The 22450-nt window shown below is 43.7% G+C and overlaps 2 protein-coding genes across 5 annotated transcripts in view; one reads left to right on the top strand and one right to left on the bottom strand.

Moving 5' to 3' along the window:
* On the bottom strand, nucleotides 1-18519 carry echs1 (enoyl-CoA hydratase, short chain 1). Its single transcript, XM_062970461.1, has 2 exons — nucleotides 18367-18519; nucleotides 1-18004 (listed from the first exon to the last, which is right to left on the bottom strand). The coding sequence occupies exon 2, from the start codon at nucleotides 17786-17788 to the stop codon at nucleotides 16916-16918; it is 873 nt and encodes a 290-aa protein (XP_062826531.1). The 5' UTR covers nucleotides 17789-18004; nucleotides 18367-18519; the 3' UTR covers nucleotides 1-16915.
* A 211-nt stretch (nucleotides 18520-18730) lies between these two features.
* The window catches only part of fbxo38 (F-box protein 38), a 45162-nt gene continuing 41442 nt past the window's right edge, over nucleotides 18731-22450 (top strand). For all 4 annotated transcript variants that reach the window (XM_062970458.1, XM_062970460.1, XM_062970459.1 and 1 more), the window contains exons 1-2: nucleotides 18731-18975; nucleotides 19233-19375. The gene's annotated coding sequence lies outside the window, so the exon portion shown is untranslated. The remainder of the gene's footprint in view (nucleotides 18976-19232; nucleotides 19376-22450) is intronic.

Below are 22450 nucleotides of genomic sequence, written 5' to 3'. Positions count from 1 at the left end.
TGTTCATAATGGTGTAATTTTATTAAAGAATTTTACTCACAATCATAATTAATTCACATTTCCTTTTGCACTGAGAAGCTCCCACCAACATACCTTTAAGGCTAAACCTACTGCCCAATGCATTTTTGGCTACAAGCTCGACATTACAGACTTTAAATCTCTCAACTGACACAAGCCTTGTTTTGCTTTCACTCTTTTTTTTTTTTTTTTGGGAACATCAGTAAAGGCAGCTAGCTTGATTCACCCTAAACTAGAAGGATGTTCCCAGTGACAATCAATCTATGTGTGACTCTAGAACAGACACAAGCATAGCCACAAGCCTGTCAAAGCATATAGTTAACACCCTCAACAAGAGACAGCATCGGCACCTCTTCCTTAACATCAGAAGTAGATGAATATCCATTAGAACCTGAGCAGATATGTATGCGTGGGCAAAACAAAAACACTCCCTACATCTTGCATGGCTGTCAGTGCTGATTATGAGGGTCAAACCAACACACAGAGAAGGTGCAGGGCAAGACATCATCTGATGAGGCATTCTCTAAACACTGTTGTAGAGGAAATTAAGTACAGCAAGCATGGACAAACTTCGGCCCTCCAGGTGTTTTGGACTTCAACTCCCTAAATTCCTAACAGAGAGCAGTCTGTTAGGAATTGTGGGAGTTGAAGTCCAAAATACCTGGAGGGCGAAATTTGCCTGTGCCTGAAGTACGGCTATAACTCCCAATTAACCAGAAGTCAGTTACACAAGCCAACAAAATCAAACTCTTTGTAATCATCAGAAATTACACAAGCACAGTTCAAATCCATTTTATGCCGACTTTAAATATGTATTTATTTTTTCCCATTGTATCAATTTTAAAAAATATGACGAATGGTACATTACAGTGGCCTACTGCAAAGTCTGCACATTTCGCATCATATTTGTGTAACACAAACCAACAAAGTATTTTTCATCAGATATAATTTTAGGTCATTCTTATAGAGGTTTTTTGCGCTGAATTCATATTCGTGTTTATTTTTTCTCTATCATTTTGTGAAGAGGCTAATCAAATAATTAATGCATTTACGCACTGATACCAATAGAATCTAATTAACCACAAGCCAGGCATGTAGCTGGGGGGGGGGGGGTTGAGGGGCTTCAACCCCCCCCCCAAAAAGTTCTCAGGGTGGTCCGCAAGAAGGCCTTATATTTATTATTTAAACTGTTATGTTTATTCATATCATGATCTAATCACCATGCTCAATATATCCCATAGGCATGGGGGTATTGGGATAACGATACAAAAGGTTTGCTAGGGTAGACCCTCTCCCACTCAGACTCAGCCCCCCCCCTCCCCCGAACCAAAATCCCAGCTCCTCCCGAAACAAAATCCTGGCTACGGGCCTGCCACAAGCCAACAAGTATTTTTTTTATCAGATAAAATTTTAGGTAATTCTTTTAGAGATGTTTATGCTTAATTAAGATCTGTGTTTATTTTTCTATAACGTGTAGTTTTTGCAAGGAGGCTAATGGAAAATTAATGTATTTACGCACGGATATAATTAAATCTAATCACACTCAAAACGTTTCTGAACCCACAGATCTGACTCTTGCCAAGTCCGAATTTTATCAGCCAGAGAAGAACTCAAAGTGGCTGTGGTCTTGGCAGTGCCTGTGGCCTCTAGATGGCTCACCTTATTTTCCATGGCAGCACCCACTACAGCAAAAGCCTCGGGGGTCTCCTCCTGGTATCGGGAGTATTCCAGTTTTTGCAACAAAGCATCTACTTGCTTTGTCTGTGCTGGAATCACGTACTGGACCCGGAAGTCAAAACATGCAATAACAAAGCCCAGCGCTGTTGTCGCTAGTTCAGCTTTCGCAATGACTGTAAATATTCCAAGTTGTGATGACCTATGTGCACCTCCACCGGGTGACAGGCCCCTTCCAGTCAGTGTCACCAAGTCAAGTGGCCTTGATCGCCAATAGTTCCTTCTTCGAAACAGTTGAGAGGTAAGCAGTTGAGAGGTAAAGAGTACTTGAGCTTCTGGAAGCCCTCTTCGGCCATTTGAATGTGGGCATATATGCAAGTTTTTTTAAACTGCCATAAAGCTTACTAATTTTTTTCAGCACTAATAGAAATATTTGATTGACTAAATTAACATTCATTAACTTGTGGATCAATATGCTGGTGTGCACAAGACCATGAGATTTACGGAGAATAGAATGGAGACTGTCTCTGGTAATCATAGGGTAAACCATCATTTGGACTCAGTGGAAATGATTCACCTGTTGTAGAATTTTAGAGCCAATGGAGACTTCCATAAATGAAAATAACAAGTCATTTTGAAACTTCCTTCTTCCATCTGTAGCCTCTGTACCTTCCAATCTGTCAAAGGGGAACCTGTGAAATGGAAACTGTAAAAATTACCTTGACCTCTTTACCGTATTTACTGAAGTTGCTAACACTAAAAACAATGCAGTATATATAATTTAAAATCTAAAAAACCCTCTCATTCCCACCAACCAAGTTTGCAATAGAGGTGGGACTGAGAGAAGGGCCCCTCCTGAGGATCTCAGGACATGGGCACTTGGCAGGTTTCTACATTGAGATATGATCGGGGATTAGAGTTTAAATTAAATCCATATAGTGATGACCTTTTGGTGTTATTAAGTAAACCTCTAGTAGGAATAAGAGAAATAAAACCATACTAAGTGATTATGAAAGAAATACAGGATTGCGGGTTAATATAAAGAAATCAGAAATTATGTATTTCAAAGTAAATAGACTAGAAAAATGGAAATAGATAAAATACCAGGAATAGGTATAGGAAAAGAAAAAAAATGAAATACCTGGGCGTGACAATACAAAAAAATACAGAAAATATGAAGAGTAACTTTAAAGAGACATGAAAAAAGTTCATAAAACCATAAAAATATGGAAGGGAAAAAATTAAATATTTTTAATAAAATAAAAGCAGCTAAAATGTTCTTAATCCCAAAATTAATGTATTATTCCAGGTAATCCCACTAGAAATCAATCAAAGACAACGTAAAACTTGGAACAGGATTATTAGAGAGTGGAACTTGAGTGAAACCTAGAATCTCAAATAAAGTACACTATATGCATCAGGAAGAAGTAGGGTGGGGTTACCAAGCCTGGAATTATATTACGAAGCATTTCAATTAAAGCCATTGATAGAAAGCAGACTAGAGAGAGAAGAAAAAATGTGTAGTATAGAAGATGCAGTAAACAATGGAGAGTAAAAATTTGGGATATTTACAAAAAAAACTAGAGGCTTGTATTAAAAAACCAAGAGGTCCTAGAAAATTAGCACTAAAATATAGAAAAAATGTCAACCACTTTGGATGCCTGAAATATTAACGTAGATACCCTTAGAAAGCTTATATGAAAAGGAGTTTGACCCTACATGGTGGAAAGACATGAAAGACAAAAACTATTATTGCATTAAGGATTTGTATGACATAAATGGGCAACAGATTCCCAAGGGTTGGATATTAGAAAAAGTGGGAAATAAACATTTGTTAAAAGTTTTAGGCCTATATAACAAATTTAAACGGAATATGAGGAATGTCTAGGCAAAAATGCAAGTTGGAAAGTATATTTATGAGAGGACAGAAAACAGAGAAATGATTAGTAGGAGAATTATATAAAATGATGATAAAAGATGATGAATATATAGTAAAATGTATACAAAATAAATGGTAGAATGAAAGATGACTCACAAAACAAACTATAGAGGAAAGTAAGACTAAGGCCCCTTCTACACAGCTGGATAAAATCCCACATTTTCTGCTTTGAACTGGAATATAGGGCAGTGTGGACTCAGGTAATTCAGTTCAAAGCAGAAAATTAAATTGGACGAGTATAAAGAGTTATAAAGGAAATGTATCTGGAAATGGTATAGGACATCAGCCCAACTAGCAAATATGGGAAATATGGGAACAGGACTAATGAGCGCTGTTTTGATTGAGTTTTAAGTTGTTTTATATGCCTATATGTTTTATTCAATTGTATTTTAAATTGTGTTTTATTTTATGTTCTGTTTTTAGGCATCTTGTGCTTATTGTAAAATTGGCCTGAGTCCCTTCTGGGAGATGGTGGAGGGATACAAGAATAAAGTGATGATGATGATGATTAGGTTCTTGGATTTCAGTGGAAAGGAGTAGTAGAATTGTGTGTCATCTGCATACAGATGGCATTGAACTCCAAAACTCCGGATGACCTCACCCAGCAGTTTCATGTAGATATTGAACAGCATGGGGGATACAATGGAACCTTGTGGGGCCCAACAGGTCAATGGTCAGGGATCCGAGCAGGTGTCCACCAGCTTCACCAACTGGGTGCGATCATCCAGGAAGGAGCGGAGTGCCCCCAAGCCCCATTCTGGAAAGCCGCCCCAGAAGGTCGATGGTATTGAAAGCCACTGAGATATCCAAGAGAACCAAAAAGGACACACTTCCCCTGTCTAGCTCTCTGTGGAGGTCATCCACCAAGGTGACCAAAGCCATCTCTGTTCCATGACCAGGCCTAAAACAAGACTGTGATGGATCAAGATAATCAGGTTTTATCCAAGAATCCCTGGAGTTCAGAAGACACCACTCACTCCACAACCTTGCCCAAAAGGGGAGGATTAGAAAAGTAAAAATATATGCATTTTCCTCAGCTCCTGGAACTTCACACTGCCAACTTCACACTGTTCCAGTTGGCTCCTACCCCTCCAATTTTCCATGGTACATGTCATGGGATATAGGGGAATAAATAACTTCCTCCCTCTTTAGTCACTCCTTGGTAGGATGTCTCCTTTGGTAGGATGTCTCCCCTCACCCACAAACACTTCATGCAAACACACACAATTTGTCAATTTTCTGAGATAATATCTGACATGAAGAAAACTAGCATTCCTCTTGCTTCACCTCTGCCCCAAATAAAATTGTTTAAGAACGTGGATCATCAGAAATCCTTGTGATAACAGTAAATAATAAGATGGCATTTGTAGATAGAATACTATAAATGTTCTCTCAAGCGTGTCAAAAACCTATCAGACAGAGAAGCACAAAGCCACAGCTGAATCCAGAGAGAAGACTGCCTTCCTTAACCATGAAGATAACCACCATCCCTGTGATCTTTTCCCTTGTGAGCTGTTGCTTCTTTCTGGGTAAGACTTCTTTCCACTGCTCTGCCACCTTCAAGGCTCCACACATTAGGGACATATTATAAATTTCATTTTCTCTGTACATAAGAATGAAAATTGTGATAACTTTCTATTCTTTTACTTTAGTTGATTGTAATAATTATTTCTAAAGGTATAACCATTCCTATTATCGTATATACTCGACTATAAGCTGAGTTTTTCAGCCCCTTTTTAAGGCTGAAAAACTCCCCTGTTTATAGTCGGGTGAGGGTCCTGACAAGAAGGTGAGGTGCTGAAAAAAAGAGCCCTTCTCACACGCCTTCCCGCCAGGACCCTCATCTTTCCTTCTCCGTTGCCCCCAGTGCGCATTTCCCTCTTCCGAGCCCGGAAGTCAGCAAGGCCGCAAACAAACCCTGCCACTGTCAAGGAAGGTGCGTGCAGGACAAGGGGCAAAGAGAGTGAGGCTGAGGGAAAACACTGCCACCGCAACTCCCTCCTCCACATGTGAGGCATGAGGGAGAAGGAGGGAAAGGCACCCACCTTTCCCTCCACCCTCATCCTGCATGCACCTTTCCCGCTGCCCCCACCGCCAAGGAAGGAGCACATGGGGCGAGGGAGGAGGGAAAGGTGCGTGCCTTTCCTGCCTCACTCGCCCCACGCATGCTTTTCCCGCCTCCTCCTTCGGCTTATATTCGGGTCGGCTTATATTCAAGTATATACGATACCCGATCATACATCCAAAATAAGAATTGTTTGAAGTTGACATTGGTAAGAATTTCTGGTTGCTGAATGCTGTTTAAAATTTGTCTAACACTGAGTCTTCTTTACTATAAGATCTAACCATACTGGCCATCAGTTCAGATCTACCATTACAGGGCCATAATTTAAAAGTACATGTAAATCTTTTATATATTGGGTCTATGGAGCAATCTTATGCTCTTAGGAAGGTGGCCTATGAAAATATTAAAAGACATGCATCTCCACTACTGGTCCTATAAGGAACACCTTTGCTAGATACCCTGGAAACTTCCAGCACCATTGTTGCTTTGCTATTGCACTCTGGTGGTGATGCCATAAAGGAAGATAATGGTGCAAGTCAAAGGAAGCTTGTAAATTAAAAGCTGTTTCCTTTTCCTGATTTGCCATCAATAATGGTAAAAGTCCATGATAGTCCTCTAACATGGGAGAAAAAACTTCGAAAGACTCATTGACAAAGGAGTAAGTTTCCTTACTTTGTTTGATAATCAATGGCAGATATATCTACTGGCCAAGCAGGAGGAAACTACATTTATGAGGGACTGAAAAACAATAGCTCGGGCTGTGGTGAAGGCTGGAGAGGAGCTGCAATGAATCGCTGCAATGAATCACTCTGACCAGGAGGTCATGAGTTTGAGGCCCGCTCGGAGCCTATGTGTGTCTGTCTTTGTTCTATGTTAAAAGGCATTGAATGTTTGCCTATATGTGTAATGTGATCCGCCCTGAGTCCCCTTCGGGGTGAGAAGGGCGGAATATAAATGCTGTAAATAAATAAATAATAAACATCCTATTGAACTTCCAAAATTACATCATTGATAGAATGATACACAAATTTTGGATTCATTTTGGGTGGTGGTGTTCCTGTTTTGAGATCTGACGTGACACATATAAGGGATTCATCTTGTTTTAATACAGCCCATCCAGATTACTAAATCTAAAGACCGTTTGCCTCTCAAGTGAAATATCCAAAATACTTGTGAGATATCCCAAACACTTCTCAATGGTGTTGTAATGCTTTTCTGAATTTTATTTTCAGGTTCAGGGACTTCAGCACATAAGGTAAATTCACATTTTTGTAACTGTCATTTTGAAGCAGTCCAATTGCTTGCACAGGCAAGTATAGACTGAATTTAGCCATAGGGTTGTAACACGGTTCAGAAATTCATAAAACAAAACATGAAAGTTGGCGCTGAAAGAATCATAGAAAGAGATGTAACCATACATAAAAGGATTGTTAATGCTGGAATTTCATAAGGCAGTAATAAAGCATTAAACCCCACAGAACATAACAGATCTTGCTTCTGAGTAGACATGAATGTTGCTGGACACTTTCAGTCCTTTTACACAGACATTATGAAATGTGTTTCTGATCTTTTTTATTTTGAAAAACACACTTTCAAAGATCATGTTTAAAGCTTGTAAAAGAATCCTTTTCTAAGGGGGAGGGGAGGTTTAGAGCAATTTCAATTCTTATTTAACAGGTTTGATCCTTTGTGGGATAATCTGAAGGAAAAACAGATCAAACAATACTTCCCATAACACAATCTTTCATTATGTCATGTATCTGTTCAATTATTGAAACACTATTTTAACTAAGCTGATACAAGGAGTTCTTTAAGCTATGTTTTAAATATACCCCTGAAAAAACATATTACGCTTTGTGTTAAGGAGAAAAATGTGGCCCTCAAGATGTGGATGGAGTATTCCTTCCAGCAGACTGAGTAAAGGCACTTAATCATAAAATAGTATATTACCAATTAAGAAGGAATTGGGGTCTTTTCTGTCTTGTGGGCAAAAACAGTTTTCCTGAAATGTGGTTGTATGTATTCTAATCTTTTTTTATTGCTATTACTCTGCAGCTTGATTGCCAAAAGTATATACCGCAGGAACAGCAGCAGGAAGAAGAAGCTCTGATAGACACACACTCACACGCACACACATGAATTTATTTGATATGCTGCTTTTTTCCTGGAGTGAACTCACAAAAATAACCAACAAATATATAAAAATAACAATGTAAAACAATTAAAAACTATCATATTAAAACAGAATAAAATAATCTCATTCATCCATTAATAAAATACAGCAAGCCAACATTTAGGTAAGCTCCATTGATTTGTTACATCTTCTCCAGTTAGGACTAACAGCAGGTAGATTTTGGTCACAAAAACATCAAATTAGTAAACTGAGGATGTTTGGATGTTCACTGTTCAAATCAGAAAGAATATATCTGTTCAAGGACAACACATCTATCTACATAAACATTTTTGCATTGCAGACTTTAAAAAACAGAATATGATAAATGGCAGGGATTCCAGATCAGGCTTGTTGCAAGCCCTTGTTGCAAGTGACTTTAGAATAGGTATAAATATGCTCACTTCTAGATGTTCTCATAATCAATTTACCTGCCATATTTTGAACTATTTGGAGTTTCCAAACTTGCTACAAAGGTAGTCAAATGTATAGCATATTGCAGAAGTCCAACCTTGAGATTACTAGCACATGCATCTTAAGGGTTATACATTAAATGCCAGCCACAGTTGCTCTGAGCAATGTCATCAAGTTTTCTCTCTTTATCTCCCACACAATATTCTGGAAATCAAGACTTGGGATGTGTAGAATTAATGCAGTCTGACAGTACTTTAACTGCCATGGCGTAATGCTATGGAAGGCAGGTATATGTTGTTTTAGAAGGCCTTTAGCCTTTTCTGCCAGAGTGCTGATGCATCACCAAACTACAATTTCCAGAATTTCATAACATAGAACCGTGGCAGTTAAAATTGTGTCATACTGCCTTAATTCTGTGGTTTAGATATTCCCTCACTTAAAAGGGCTCTTTCACGATCAATATCAAATGAGGGGATGTTTCCTTCTCACTCACTTAAAGTGAGAAGGACATTTCTTCTAACCTACTTGCATCTAGCCAGAATGTGAGTGTACAGTTGGTAAGCTCTGGCACTTGGCACTACAACTGAGGACAGGACAAAATTAACTAAGTAAATATATAGAACCCTACAAATTTCAGCCACACAATTGGACTTCCCTCTGGGTCAGGTGCTTTGCCGAAGGGAAGGTAGAGGAGGTGGTCAAGGGTAGACATTGGGCCTCAGCTGAACCCACATCTGGTACATTCCCCCTCTTGCCTTGTCCAGGCTTGTTACAATATAATTACATCAATAAAGAGGCTTTTCTTTAACTCAACTTTTTGTGTCTGGCCTTGTGAACCCATCCTCATCAAATCAATGAACCTCTCCAGAATGTAGTAAAGTGAGTTTTCTTCCTGCTTGAGCTGAACCCATGAAAACTAGAAATTTTGAACTCTTCTCTCCTCCTTCAAGATGGCCCATATAAACTGGACACATGGGTCCAGATCATGAAATGCTGCAACCTTAATGAATGACCTTACAAAGTGCTATTGAAGTTTGTGGTGGATGACTGAAGACTGTGGGTTTGCCCAAGCAATCAGTAAAGATTATGCAGCAATCCATCTAGACAGATTAAATTTTCTAGCAAAATAAACAATGTAGAAGAGAGTAACACAACAACTAAAAACTAAAGATAATACCACCTGGAGAGCCGCAATTAAGGCAGAACAATTGCAGTACAAAAGTCTCATCTACAAAACTGTCAAACAATTGGAAGAACAAACATAATAGAGAAGTTTGAATATGTCCTTCTGAAAATTGTTCTTAAATAACAGTTGAGATGTTTTATTTCAAGTAGATTGGAACTGACAACTCATGAAGTTGGATTGCAAGTTCCAGCAGCTGTAGCAAACAAGCCAATCATGGGGGATGATAAGAATTACAGTCAAATAATGCAGCAGGTCCACTACATGCTCATCTCTGTTGTAAAGAAAAAAATGTTGCAAGGCAAGGGGTATGTTTTAATATGCTATCCTTTGCATATTTACCTGGGAGCATCTAGGGGACTTACCTTTGAAAATAAATACCCAATATTGTGTATTGTCACATTGAACTCCATCTTATACTTCGTTTCTAAATGCCTCACACATTTGGCCAGTTTCTTAAGTAACCCAGGTTTATTTTTCTAGAGTTGGCGCCAAAATAAACTTGGCTTTCAAAGGAGAATGCGTAAGTATCATTCTTATTTAATTTGAAATAGAAACTATTCCATATTACTAAGGATGTAGACAGGGCCGGCCGGAGATAATTTAAAATATTAAGCAGGGGTGGGGAAAAGCGCCCCCCCCGCCGGCGCCGCGGGAGGCGTGGCCATGTGCCGCGGGAGGCACATGGCCACGCCTCCCGCGGCGCCGGCGGGCCCCGCCTCCCGCACCCTGGCCCCGCCTCCCGCACTGCTCGCGCTTGGCCCCGCCTCTCACGGCCTGGAGGGACCTATGCTGCAGTCTGGCCAGCTGGAAAAGGCCAGACGGGCGAGGGTGAGTAGCGCGGGAGGCGGGGCCAACCCTGGCCCCGCCTCCCGTGCTACTCGCCCTGACCCCACCTCCCACGCTGCGTGAGAGGCGGGGCCAGGGCACGCTGGGCGGGAGGCGGGGCACCGCCCTGACGGTGCCCCGCCTCCCGCCCAGTGCGCCCTGGCCTGGCTGGCCTTGCCCAGCCGGCAGTGGCCATGTGGAGCTCACTCGTCGCCAAACAGGCCTTCCTGTTCACCGGCAAGCGAGCCCATGGTCCCCGCTGGGGCGGGGGAAGCCTAACGGCGCCCCCTGGGGACCTGCGCCCGAGGCGGCCGCCTCACGTGGCCTCGATGGTGGGGCCGGCCCTGGATGTAGACTAAACAATTGTTTGTGTTGTGTTTATTGTCCCCTTTCAATTATTTGCCATCTAGTGGGAAGAGTAAGACAAAAAGAAAATGCTTTTCTGTGCTCTCACTCTGAAAGGACTCCCAAGATTTAGTAGGTCCCAATGGATTTATGGTTCTTGTTAATTGCCTTCAACTCAACTTTGACTTCTGGTGACCCTATGAGTCTTGCAGACTCAGGGCACTGGCTTATTTGATTGAGTCCAATCTTCTAGAAAGTGGTCTTCCTCTTTTCCTATTGCTCTCCACTGTACCAAGAATTACTGACCTTTCTAGTAAGTCCTTTGTCCTTGTGACATGGCCAAAGTACGGCAGCCTCAGTTGCATCATCTTGGCTTTTAGGGAGAGTTCATTCTAGGCCCTATTTATTTATCTTTTTTGAAGTCCGGTGAAGGGGATGTGAAAGCAGGAGGAGCAAAAGTCTTGTAGGTATCCTCTGCAAATATTTGTGGTTCCCAGCTTGATGTATCTGGTTAACAAAACTTGCTCAAAAATAATGTCCATTAAACTGCATTTATTTACATTGTCTGGAATGCATTTATAGGTTGACTGCAGTAGGTTTACAGAACCACCAAATGGCAACATAGTACTCTGTCCCCGATTATATAACCCTTTGTGCGGCACTGATGGCAAAACGTATGCCAACACATGCTTCTTGTGTGCAGAAATTTGGTAAGTTTAACATAAACTTAAGTTAAAACTCATTATATACCTGCTGTATGAGAAAGGCAATTGGTACTTCCACTTGGCCTCATAAAGTATGGTCTTTTCCTGATCTAGCACAGACACATGGCAAGTGAAACGCTTGGCATCCTTAGGCACAAGTCAGGGTCTCATTGTTTTGATCAAGCTAACATTATAACTACCGCCTACTCTGAGCCTAGTATCTTAAAAGATGCATCTTTTAGGTAATGCAGGTAGTTTTTAGGTAACGGCACTTTAGGTAATGCAGGTAGTTTGATCTAGCCATTTCAACTCCCTCCCGCAACATCGCTTTGGGGCACTGGAGCCCCCTTTGTGCCGGTAAGACTGCTGACCGAAAAGTTGGCAGTTCGAATCTGAGGAGTGGGGTGAGCTCCCCTGTCAGCTCCAGCTTCTTATGCGGGGACATGAGAGAAGCTTTCCACAGAATGGAAAAACATCTGGGCGTCTCCTGGGCAATGTCCTTGCAGACAGCCAATTCCCTCACATCAGAAGCGACTTGCAGTTTCTCAAGTCACTCCTGACAGGAGAAAAAAAATATCTGGGGCACTGTGGGAAATAAAACACTGGCTCGCTCTCTCCACTCCAGGCTGCTGAACATGGTCATTCCTTTTACTAAGCTCACCAGGACTCATTGAGAGAGGATAGGGCTGGGCAATATCCTTACAGACGGCCAATTCTCTCACACTAGAAGCGACTTGAAGTTTCTCAAGTCACTCCCAACACGAGAAAACTCTGGGGCACTGAGGGAAATAAAACAATGGCTAGCTCTCTCCACTCCAGGCTGCTGAACATGGCCATTCCTCTCAATAGGTTCACCAGAACCCATTGAGAGAGGATATGGATTTCTCAGGGAAATTTTTACTTAGGCAGTCCTCAGGCCTGAAGTCGGTTGCAAAATAAGACATCTCTTGATGGATATCATTGGTCAGTAATAGCCTTACTTCGGTGTCTATTACTTTTGAATTGACTAAAATAGCACAGCCAATTGGAGGGGTGTTTCTAATGTCTGCAGGGTGCTGCCAAGTTCTCCACTATATTATCTGTTCAGTAAATGCTGTTGTTTCACTGGCTTCCCAAAAATTATTGAAACACAGAAATCCACTCCTTTCCTTGGTCCATTTTAGTCAGCTGCTTCCAGTCACTAAGTCTTCCACATCACCTAAGTCTTTGATCCACCAAGACACAGCAATTGGGACACATTCCCTTAACTTGAGCCAACTAGGAAGGAAATAAAAGCTCTTAGTCAAATGCAAGTTTTTATTTTGTTGTAAAATTCTGGCTAGGCCATAAATATAGACAAGTATCTATGAAGCCCGCTTTAGAGCAGTGATTAAAATAATATGGTTACAACTCCCAGAAGTTTTAGAAGTCCAGCAACTTTTGACGGACTACATGAGTCCTTCCCATATGGTAGAGACCATATGCATTGTGGGCCAGAGCCTGAAGAGGTTGAGAACAAAAACCACAGCATCCCTTCCCTCTCCTCTGTCTGTGCCATAAGTGGAAGTCTATAGTACTTTTATTGTGTACTAGCTGTGCCCGGCCACACGTTGCTGTGGCGAAGTATGGTGGTATGGGAAATAAAGTATTGAGGAATTGGTGGTAGTTAAGGTCAAGGGTAAAGGTTTTCCCCTGACATTAAGTCCAGTCGTGTCTGACTCTGGAGGTTGGTGCTCATCTCCATTTCTAAGCCGAAGAGCCGGCGTTGTCCGTAGACTCCTCCAAGGTCATGTGGGATGACTACATGGAGCGGCGTTACCTTCCCACCGGAGCAGTACCTATTGATGCACTCACATTTGCATGTTTTTGAACTTCTGGGTTGGCAGAAGCTGGGGCTAACAGTGGGGGCTCTCTCCGCTCCCCCAATTCAAACCTGTGGCCTTTCGGTCCAGAAGTTCAGCAGCTCAGCGCTTTAACACGCTGCGCCATCAGGGGATATTATTTCCTAAAGGTTGTGAATATACAATATTTCTGATTGGTTTTTTTTGTTTGTTGGAGGCAAGTATGAATGCTGCAATTAGGAAAAATGATTAGGATGTAATGGCCTTGCAGCTTTAAAGCCTGGCTGTTTCCTCCCTGAGTGAATTTTTTGTTGGGAGGTGTTAGCTGGCCCTGATTGTTTCCTGTCTGGAATTCCCTTGCTTACAGAGTGGTGTTGTTTGCGATATTTTATGTGCTTCTACTGGCTGTGGCCCTGAGAAAACAGAGGATTTTCCAGACTTTGATGATGGGAATACTTTGTTGGGAGGTGTTAGCTGGCCCTGATTGTTTCCTGTCTGGAATTCCCTTGTTTTCAGAGTGGTGTTGTTTGCGATATTTTATGTGCTTCTACTGTCTGTGGCCCTGAGAAAACAGAGGATTTTCCAGACTTTGATGATGGGAATACTTTGTCGGGAGGTGTTAGCTGGCCCTGATTCTTTCCTGTTTGGAATTCCCTTGTTTTCAGAGTGGTGTTGTTTGCGATATTTTATGTGCTTCTACTGTCTGTGGCCCTGAGAAAACAGAATTTGCCAGACTTTGATGATGGGAATACTTTGTTGGGAGGTGTTAGCTGGCCCCGATTGTTTCCTGTGTGGAATTCCCCTGTTTATTTACTGTCCTGGTTTTAGAGATTATATTGTTCTGCATTATTCTATCCCAGTAATTATTTCATATTAAAGAAGAATCTCACTTATCCAACATTTGCTTATACAATGTTCTGGATTATCCAACGCAGTCTGCCTTTTCATAATCAATGTTTTTGTAGTCAGTGTTTTAAATTCATTGTGATATATTAGTGGTAAATTTGTAAATACAGTACAGTAGAGTCTCACTTATCCAACATAAACGGGCCGGCAGAACGTTGGATAAGCGAATATGTTGGATAATGAGGAATTAAGGATAACCCTATTAAACATCAAATTAAGTTATGATTTTACAAATTAAGCACCAAAACATCATGTTAGACAACAAATTTGTCAGAAAAGTAGTTCAGTACACAGTAATGCTATATAGTAATTACTGTATTTATGAATTTAGCACCAAAATATCACGATATATTGAAAGCATTGACTACAAAAATGCGTTGGATAATCCAGAACGTTGGATAAGCGAGACTCTACTGTAAATACTACATAGCATTACTGCGCATGGAACTACTTTTTCTGTCAAATTTGTTGTATAATATGATGTTTTGGTGCTTAATTTGTATAACGATTACCTAATTTGATGTTTAATTGGCTTTTCCTGAATCCCTTCTTATTATCCAACATATTCACTTATCCTGCCGGCCTGTTTACGTTGGATAAGTGAGACTCTACTGTATATTGATAATCTTAAATTATCTGCTTAGAACTGGATTATATGAGGCCCCTTCTTCACAGCTGTATAAAATGCACACTGAAGTGGATTATATGGTAGTGTGGAGTCAAGATAATCCAGTGCAAAGCAGATAATATAAGATTATAAATGGGTAATATAGCTGTGTTGAAGGGCCTTGAGTCTACACTGCCATATAATCCAGTGCAAATTAGATAATCTGTGGAAGAAGTCTAAGTGAGGCCTAAATCTGCCTGTCCCCTAACTGAAACCTGGCTGTCCCTTGGTTGCTAGGCAACCAAGTGGGCAGAGATTAGCCCTCTAAACTGGCAGCAATTGCATAAAAAAATTATTGCTCTCCCTCTAATTAGGACTTTATTTTTCTTTTCTTTTTGTTGTATCAACCTTGAGGCGTGGATGATGGGTTGTGTTGTCAAATTTTGAGGTTGGGGGGCCTGTACTTTTGTTGTTTTGTGAATTGCCGTGATGCCATCACTCTTTTATATATATAGATTAATTAATGTAGAATGTGTATTTATGTTTGGTTATCCCTTAATCAGTTATTTCACTATAAACTGCTCTAGTGAGCATACAGTGAAAAGGTGGACATAGAAATATTTGAAACATAGAGTTCCAGCAATTCCTGCATGTAACTTGGTATGGCCACAGATCTGTAAGGTAGCATACATTTTCATACCATTCATACAAACCACTCTATTTCAGGCCATCTAGAAAACTGATTGGCATAAAAAAAGAAGGACCCTGCAAATAAAAGGTATGTTCTGTTTTACATGTTAATCATTCTTTCCTGAATCAGTCCCATTTGGGAAAATATCCTGCAAATTTACTGGTATTCATTTTGGTACAGCTGTTTAATTTGGGTACTAACAGTTTGCCCATGGAAATTGTATTTCTATGAAAGACAGAAAACCAACACAAAGCAAAGCATGTTTGCTCAGGTGCAAGTCCAATAACAGTAATATCCATATGAGAATATGTTCTCTTTTTGCATTTCCATATTGTGAACGACCGTCTTAAATTAATGTGGGAATTGTCACCACAATATCAGACTTCTTAATTTCTGCTAGATTTTACAGTTATTTTTTCCAGTTTTCTTTGGTTTCCCCATAGAATAGCATTTTGTTTTCTCTTTAAGTTAGTATATCTACAGTTTTTACAAGTTCTCACTGATACTTTCAAATTTTGAAAATGGTTCATTGGGATGGAATTTTACTTCTCTCTTTTTATTTCCTAGGCAAATTTGCAGGAAACCAGAGGCTAAGCATAATGGATCAGACTGAAAGAACAAATAGTTACATATACAAATGTGGGCCCAAATTTTTAGTCTCCAAATACCTTGTTTCCAAATGTGTGATTTGCCTCAATAAAATGAATTAAAGCTTATTTAGCCTATCCTATGTTACCATCATGAATGCATGCATACAAACAAACATGCACACAAACAACAACCAATGAACAGACTATTTTTGCACCTCAGAATGCAAATTTATCAAAAATGTGCAAGTGAGAAAGCTGCCCCTTGTTGGTATCTGTTGACTGCTGGTAGAGGCAAGCCACCATCTGATGAGGCATTCTCCAAATACTCTCTTAAGAGATTTAGTACAGCAGACATGGGCAAATCTGACCCTCCAGTTGTTTTGGACTTCAATTCCCATAATTCCTAACTGAAGGCAGTATGTTTGGAATTGTGGGAATTGAAGTCCAAAACACCTGGAGGGCCAAAATTTGCCTGCGCCTGAAGTACAGTAGTAATAACTCCCAATTAACCAAAAACCAATTATTAGAACGGCATCCGTTGTATTCATGAGATGGCTCTGTCTCTTAGTGAAAGAAGAGGCAGTGCTTTTAAAGCAGGCATGGGTAAACTTGGGCCCTGCAGGTGTTTTGGGCTTCAACTCCCACCATTCCTAACAGCCTGAGGCCTTTTCCCCTTCAGGGCCCAAGGTTTGCTCATGCCTGCTTTAAAGCAACTGGATAATGCAGGGCTCCCTTCTTAGAGGCATCCAACCTGCACAGATGCCATCCTTCAGGTGCGGGTACCCCCCAAACAAACGCTGCTTTGAAATGGATTAGGAACAATTACAGCTTCTAATTAACTGTCTGTGATTAGAAATCTTGCTGCCGGCCCTCTGGTTCCTGGAGGAGAGGAGGCCGTGGTTCGGTGTTCCCTTGAAGGCCTCTGGTGACACCTGAGAGGAGAACAGGGCCCCTGAGAGGCTCACTGGTGGGTGAAGCGGGGCTCCCTCTTCTCGGCGAAGGCGTCCATGCCCTCCTGGCGGTCGCGGGTGGCGAAGGAGGCGTGGAAGAGGCGCTTCTCGAGGCGGCAGCCCTCGGCCAGGCCCACCTCGAAGGCGGCGTTGACGGCCTCCTTGGCCATGGTGGTGGCCACCTGGGAGCAGCGGGCGATGCGCTCGGCGAGGGCCACGGCCTGGTCGAGGAGCTCGGCCTGCGGGCAGACACGGCTGGCGAGGCCGGCCTGGAGCGCCTCGTGTGCGGAGAGGCGCCGCGCGGAGAGCACCATCTCCATGGCCAGGGACTTGCCGACGGCGCGGACGAGTCTCTGCGTGCCCCCGGAGCCGGGCAGCGTGCCCAGAAGGATCTCGGGCTGGCCGAACTGGGCCTCCTCGCTGGCGTAGACCACGTCGCACATAAGGGCCAGCTCGCAGCCGCCGCCCAGCGCCAGCCCGTTCACCGCCGCCACCACGGGCTTGCGCACGCGCGCCAGGCGGTCCCAGTTGGCCAGGAAGTCCTCGCGGTAGCAGTCCGGGAAGCGCCGCCCGCGCATCTCCTTGATGTCGGCGCCCGCCGCGAAGGCCCGCCCGCGCCCCGTCAGCACCAGCGCGCCCACCGACGCCTCCCGCTCCGCCGCATCCAGCGCCTGGCCCAGCTCCGACATCAGCGCCTCGCTCAGCGCGTTCAGCGCCGTCGGGCGGTTCAGCGCCACCACCGCCACGCTCCCCTCCGCCCCGCGACGCTCCACCTCCACGAACTGGAACGAAGGCGACGAGGACATGAAGCGAGCGGAGGAGGCCGCCCACGGGCGCAGGCCCGCTAGGCCCGAGCGCAGGACCAGCATGCGAACCGCCGCCATCTTGACCGGAAGACGAGAGGGGCGCGCCAAAGGGGCGCGGCCTCAATGGCGCCTCAGGGGGACTTCCGGTTCCCAAGCGCCGCCGCCGTCCATGGACCGAGAGAAAGAAACAAACAAACGCACAGGGGGGAATAGGGTACCAAAGAGACTCCGTTTCCATAGCACCGTAGAACGTCCGGTTCCCAAGCGGCGCCACATTTCATGGATGGGGGACATCTGGAAAAAGAAACGCACAAAGATAATAGAGTGCTAAGAGACCCAGTCTTTATAGCCCTACAGAACTTCCGGTTCCAAAGCGGCGCTACGGTACTTGGATAGGGAGAACGGCTGGAGAAGAAAACAAACGCACAGGGGGAATAGGGCGCTAAAGTGTCTTGATAGCGCCGCAAATCTTCCGGTTCCCAAGCGGCGCCACGGTACATAGATAGGGGGGACGGCCGGAGAAAGAAAGAAACGCTCAGGGAGAATAGGGTGCTATTTATTTATTTATTTATTTATTTACAGCATTTATATTCCGCCCTTCAAAAAGACTCAGGACAGTAAATAAAGAACGCCACTCGAAAAACAAGAAAACTCACAGGAACCGCAGAACTTCCGGTTCCCAAGCGGCGCGACGGTCGATGGCTAGGGAGAACGGCTGGAAAAAAACAAACGCGCAGGGGGAATAAGGGTTTTAAAGAGACTCAGTCTTTATAGCGCGGCAGAACTTCCGGTTACCAAGGAGCGCCACGGTCCATGGATAGGGAGAACGGCTGGAGAAAGAAACAAACAAACGCACAGGGAGAATAGGATGCTAAAGATACCACCACAAAACGTCTGGTTCCCACGCAACGCCACGGTCCATGAATGGGGGCTACGGCTGGAGAAAGAAAAGCACAGGGGGGAATAAGGTGTTAAAGAGATTCGATAACGCCTCACGAGGTCTTCCGGTTCCCAAGCGGCGCCACGGGCCATGAATGGGGGAACAGCTGGAGAAAGAAAAAAACGCACAGTGGGAATAGGGTGCTAAAAAGACTCCAACTTGATAGCCCCGCAGAAGGAACTCTGGTCTCCAATCTGTGTTACGTTCCATTTATGGGGCACAAGGTGGGATTGTAAGAGATTCGCTCCTATACTGAAGGAAGTAACAGGGAGAAAAGGATGATAAGTGGACTCTCTCTCGGCTAACCGGAACTCTCAGGCAACTGGTAAAAATCGTAGAGCTCCATAAGAAAGAAGGGGAATAAGTTGGTGATAATTATATCCAGCTGCCATCCCCATGAATTTGGCCTCTGTAGTATTAAACCAATGCGAGGTCAAACAACGATGTAAAACGCTCAGGGTACTTTTGGGTGGAAAAACCCCAGCGTTCCCTACACTCCCGCCCCTAGTTTTGTTTTCTTTCGTGCTTTCGACTGGGATCCGGAAGTGAGTAGTGATCTTGTTTTTCTCCCGCATCTCTTAGAAATGAAGGTGGCTGTCAAGCGGGCTGCGGAAGCGGCTGATGACGAACGGGAAACGGAAGTGTTGGTGTAGCTCTGGAAGGAAGTGTCTCCTGCCGGAGATGCTCCTCGGACCCCAGACCCGCTGAGAGGGGCGGCCGGGCAGGTGAGGCCGTGGGCGTCGTTCCAGGGGCGGAGCGGGGCTGGCGCGCGCGGTCCTCACAGTCTCCGGAGGGCCTTCCCAGCCTCCGGGTCGCGGAGGAACAGGAGCGAGAGGGGCGCTCGCCGAGCGGGGCTTGGGTGGCGCGGCCTGCCTCACCGCTGCTTCGGCCTGCGGATTTGGGACCTTGTTTACACTGCCTCAGGAGGAGCCGGGCGCCTTGTTTGTTCTCTCTAGATGGAAGGAAATGGAAGACATCCAAAGAAGGGAGAGGGAAGCAAGCAATGTGTTTCACCCTTCCTCTCCCGTTCTCATTTTTCCCCTTCCGCTTCCACCTTTTTAGGGTGATCATTTGTTGCCTGGTTCCTCCAAGCAAATACCTCCCCTCTTTTGTCCCCTTATTATCGCCAGTGACTCCCAAACTCTAGAGCAGATATGGGCAAACTTTGGTCCTGAAGGTGTTTTGGACCTTGACTCCCACCATTCGTGACAGCCTCAAGCCCTTTCCTTTCCCCCTTCAGCCACTTAAGCTTAAGGAATGGTGGAAGTTGAAGTCCAAAACACCCCCAGAGCCAAAGTTTGCCCATACCTGCTCTAGATCTCCAGGTGTTTTGGACTTCAAGTCCCAAAAGCCTCAGTTGTCTCGGCCAATGATCAGGGATTCTGGGAGGTGAAATGCAAAGACACCTAGAATCATAGAATCGTAGAGTTGGAAGAGACCTCAAGGGCCTTCCAGTCCAACCCCCTGCAAGAAGCAGGAAAATCTCAGAAGAAACCTGGAAGAAACTCCACCAAGCTACAAATCCCATGATCTTCTGCTGTGGAGACTAGAACACGGAACAAATGACAGGAAAGGAGATTCCACCCGAACATTAGGAAGAACTTCCTGAGAGCTGTTCAGCAGTGGAACTTTCTGCCGTGGAGTGTGGCGGAGGCTCCTTCTTTTGGAGGCTTTTAAGCAGTCTGTCAGGGGTGCTTTGAATGCGATTTCCCTGCTTCTTGGCAAGGGGGGACTGGATGGCCCACAAGTTCTCTTCCAACTCTATGTTTCTATAACATTGAGCCATGGCAATTAAAGTATCAAAACCTTTTAGTTCTACAGTATGGATACACTATAAGACTCCAGAGACTAATGTTGAATCCTGGAAACCCAAATGTGTGAGTTTGGAGAAAGTACACTTTCTTAGACTGAGGACTCTTCCAGACAGGCCAAAAATCCAAGAGGAAGTGGGATTTTAAATCCCAGTTCCTCCTGGAATTGAGACCACACAGCTGGCCTAAACCCTGGGGTTTTGCAGGGGTGGTGTCCAGAGGGGGAGACTGGGCACTGCCAGTCTCCCCCTCCCTTCCCCTGCATTTACCGGGAGAAGGCCACTCTTTAAAAAACAAAGACAAAATAATTGAATTATTGAAAGTCCCGCATGCCTATTTAGACCAACGTTCGGAAGGCATTTCCACCTCGTTTGAAGACCTCTCTGCTCCTGACCCTCCAAGGGTCAAACTGTGTTTTTAATGAAAGATTTTCTAATATGTTTGCCCAAACTAGCATCTAAAGCGGCGTTTCTCAGTCTGTAGGTCCCCAGGTGTTTTGGCCTACAACTCCCAGAAATCCCAGCCAGTTTACCAGCTGTTAGGATTTCTGGGAGTTGAAGGCCAAACATCTGGGGACCCACAGGTTGAGAACCACTGGCCTTTCTCACTCCTCTCCCCTCCATTGCAAGAGCCAAAGGAGGGCTTTGGGTAAGGGAGGGGGGATTTATCCTCAAAGGTTCTTCCAGGCAAGAGGAAGAGAAGCAAAGGTTTCAGGCCTCCATCTGATGAAGGCTCTAGTAAGTTGAGAGGGAAAAGGGAGCCAGGGAGGGAGTCCAGATAGGAGAGAGGAAAGGAAAACACATTTATTCCATGCCTGCATGGAAGAATGTGTTTCTCAGTAAGAACTGGGTTTAAAGGGCAACTTTTAAACATGTGTTTTCCAGCCTTTAACCTGAATCCTCTTTTATTTTGGCTAAATATTGTTTAGCCACCCCTCTTCCTTTTAACCCAGTTTATCCTGGATTTTTTTTCCATGTCAGGAGTGACTTGAGAAACTGCAAGTCGCTTCTGGTGTGAGAGAATTGGCCGTCTGCAAGGGTGTTGCCCAGGGGATGCCCAGATGTTTGATGTTTTACCATCCTTGTGGGAGGCTTCTCTCATGTCCCCACATGGATCTGGAGCTGACAGAGGAAACTCATCCGCACTCTCCCCGAGTTGGATTCAAACCGGCAACCTTAAGGTCAGCAACCCAACCTTCAAGTCAGCAGTCCTGCTAGAACAAGGGTTTAACCGATTGCACCACTAGAGGCTTCACCTTGGTTATAATGCATGTGTGGAACAGCCTTGAGAGGGAGACAAGCTTCTCCTTACCAAATCTTGCCAAGAAACAACCATGATAGACTAACATTAGGGTCACTGTGTGTCAGAAATTCAAAGAAACAACAATTGTGTTAAATGATGGAGGATTTAAATGCTAACTAGTTTATTGTTTTAAGAAGGGTTGGGATTGTAATCCTTTTTAATTGCATTATATTTAACTGTCACCTCCATATCCATTGGTGATACCCTTCTGAATTGTATTTATATGTTTATGGTGTTTTAATGCTTTAATTATTGTGTGATTTAAGTTTGATTTGTATGTTTACTATTACTATATTGTGTTTCTTCTGTTGTAAGCTGCCCAAGCCCTTTCAGGGAGAGGGGACAGAATATAAATAAAACTTATTATTATTATTATTATTATTATTATTATTATTATTATTATTATTATTAGCTGTACCTGGCCAAGCGTTGCTGTGGCCCAGTCTGGTTCAATGAAAAAAAATCTCAGAAAACAGTTCTTTCTCCCACCCTGGACCTTCCACAGATATATAAAGAGAAACTTCCCACAGGATGGTGTGTCCCCTGGGGAAACATGCGGGTGTCCCCTGGGGAACATCCTTGCTGACAGCCAGTTCTCTCATACCAGAAGTGGCTAGGCTATTCAGTGCTGATCAAGTTGGCCAATTGCAACATGTCTTGCAGTAAATAAAGAACACCACTCAGAAA

Source organism: Anolis carolinensis, chromosome 2, assembly GCF_035594765.1.
Source record: "Anolis carolinensis isolate JA03-04 chromosome 2, rAnoCar3.1.pri, whole genome shotgun sequence".
Taxonomy (NCBI): Eukaryota; Metazoa; Chordata; class Lepidosauria; order Squamata; family Dactyloidae; genus Anolis; species Anolis carolinensis.
This window is presented reverse-complemented; position numbering and strand designations above follow the sequence as displayed.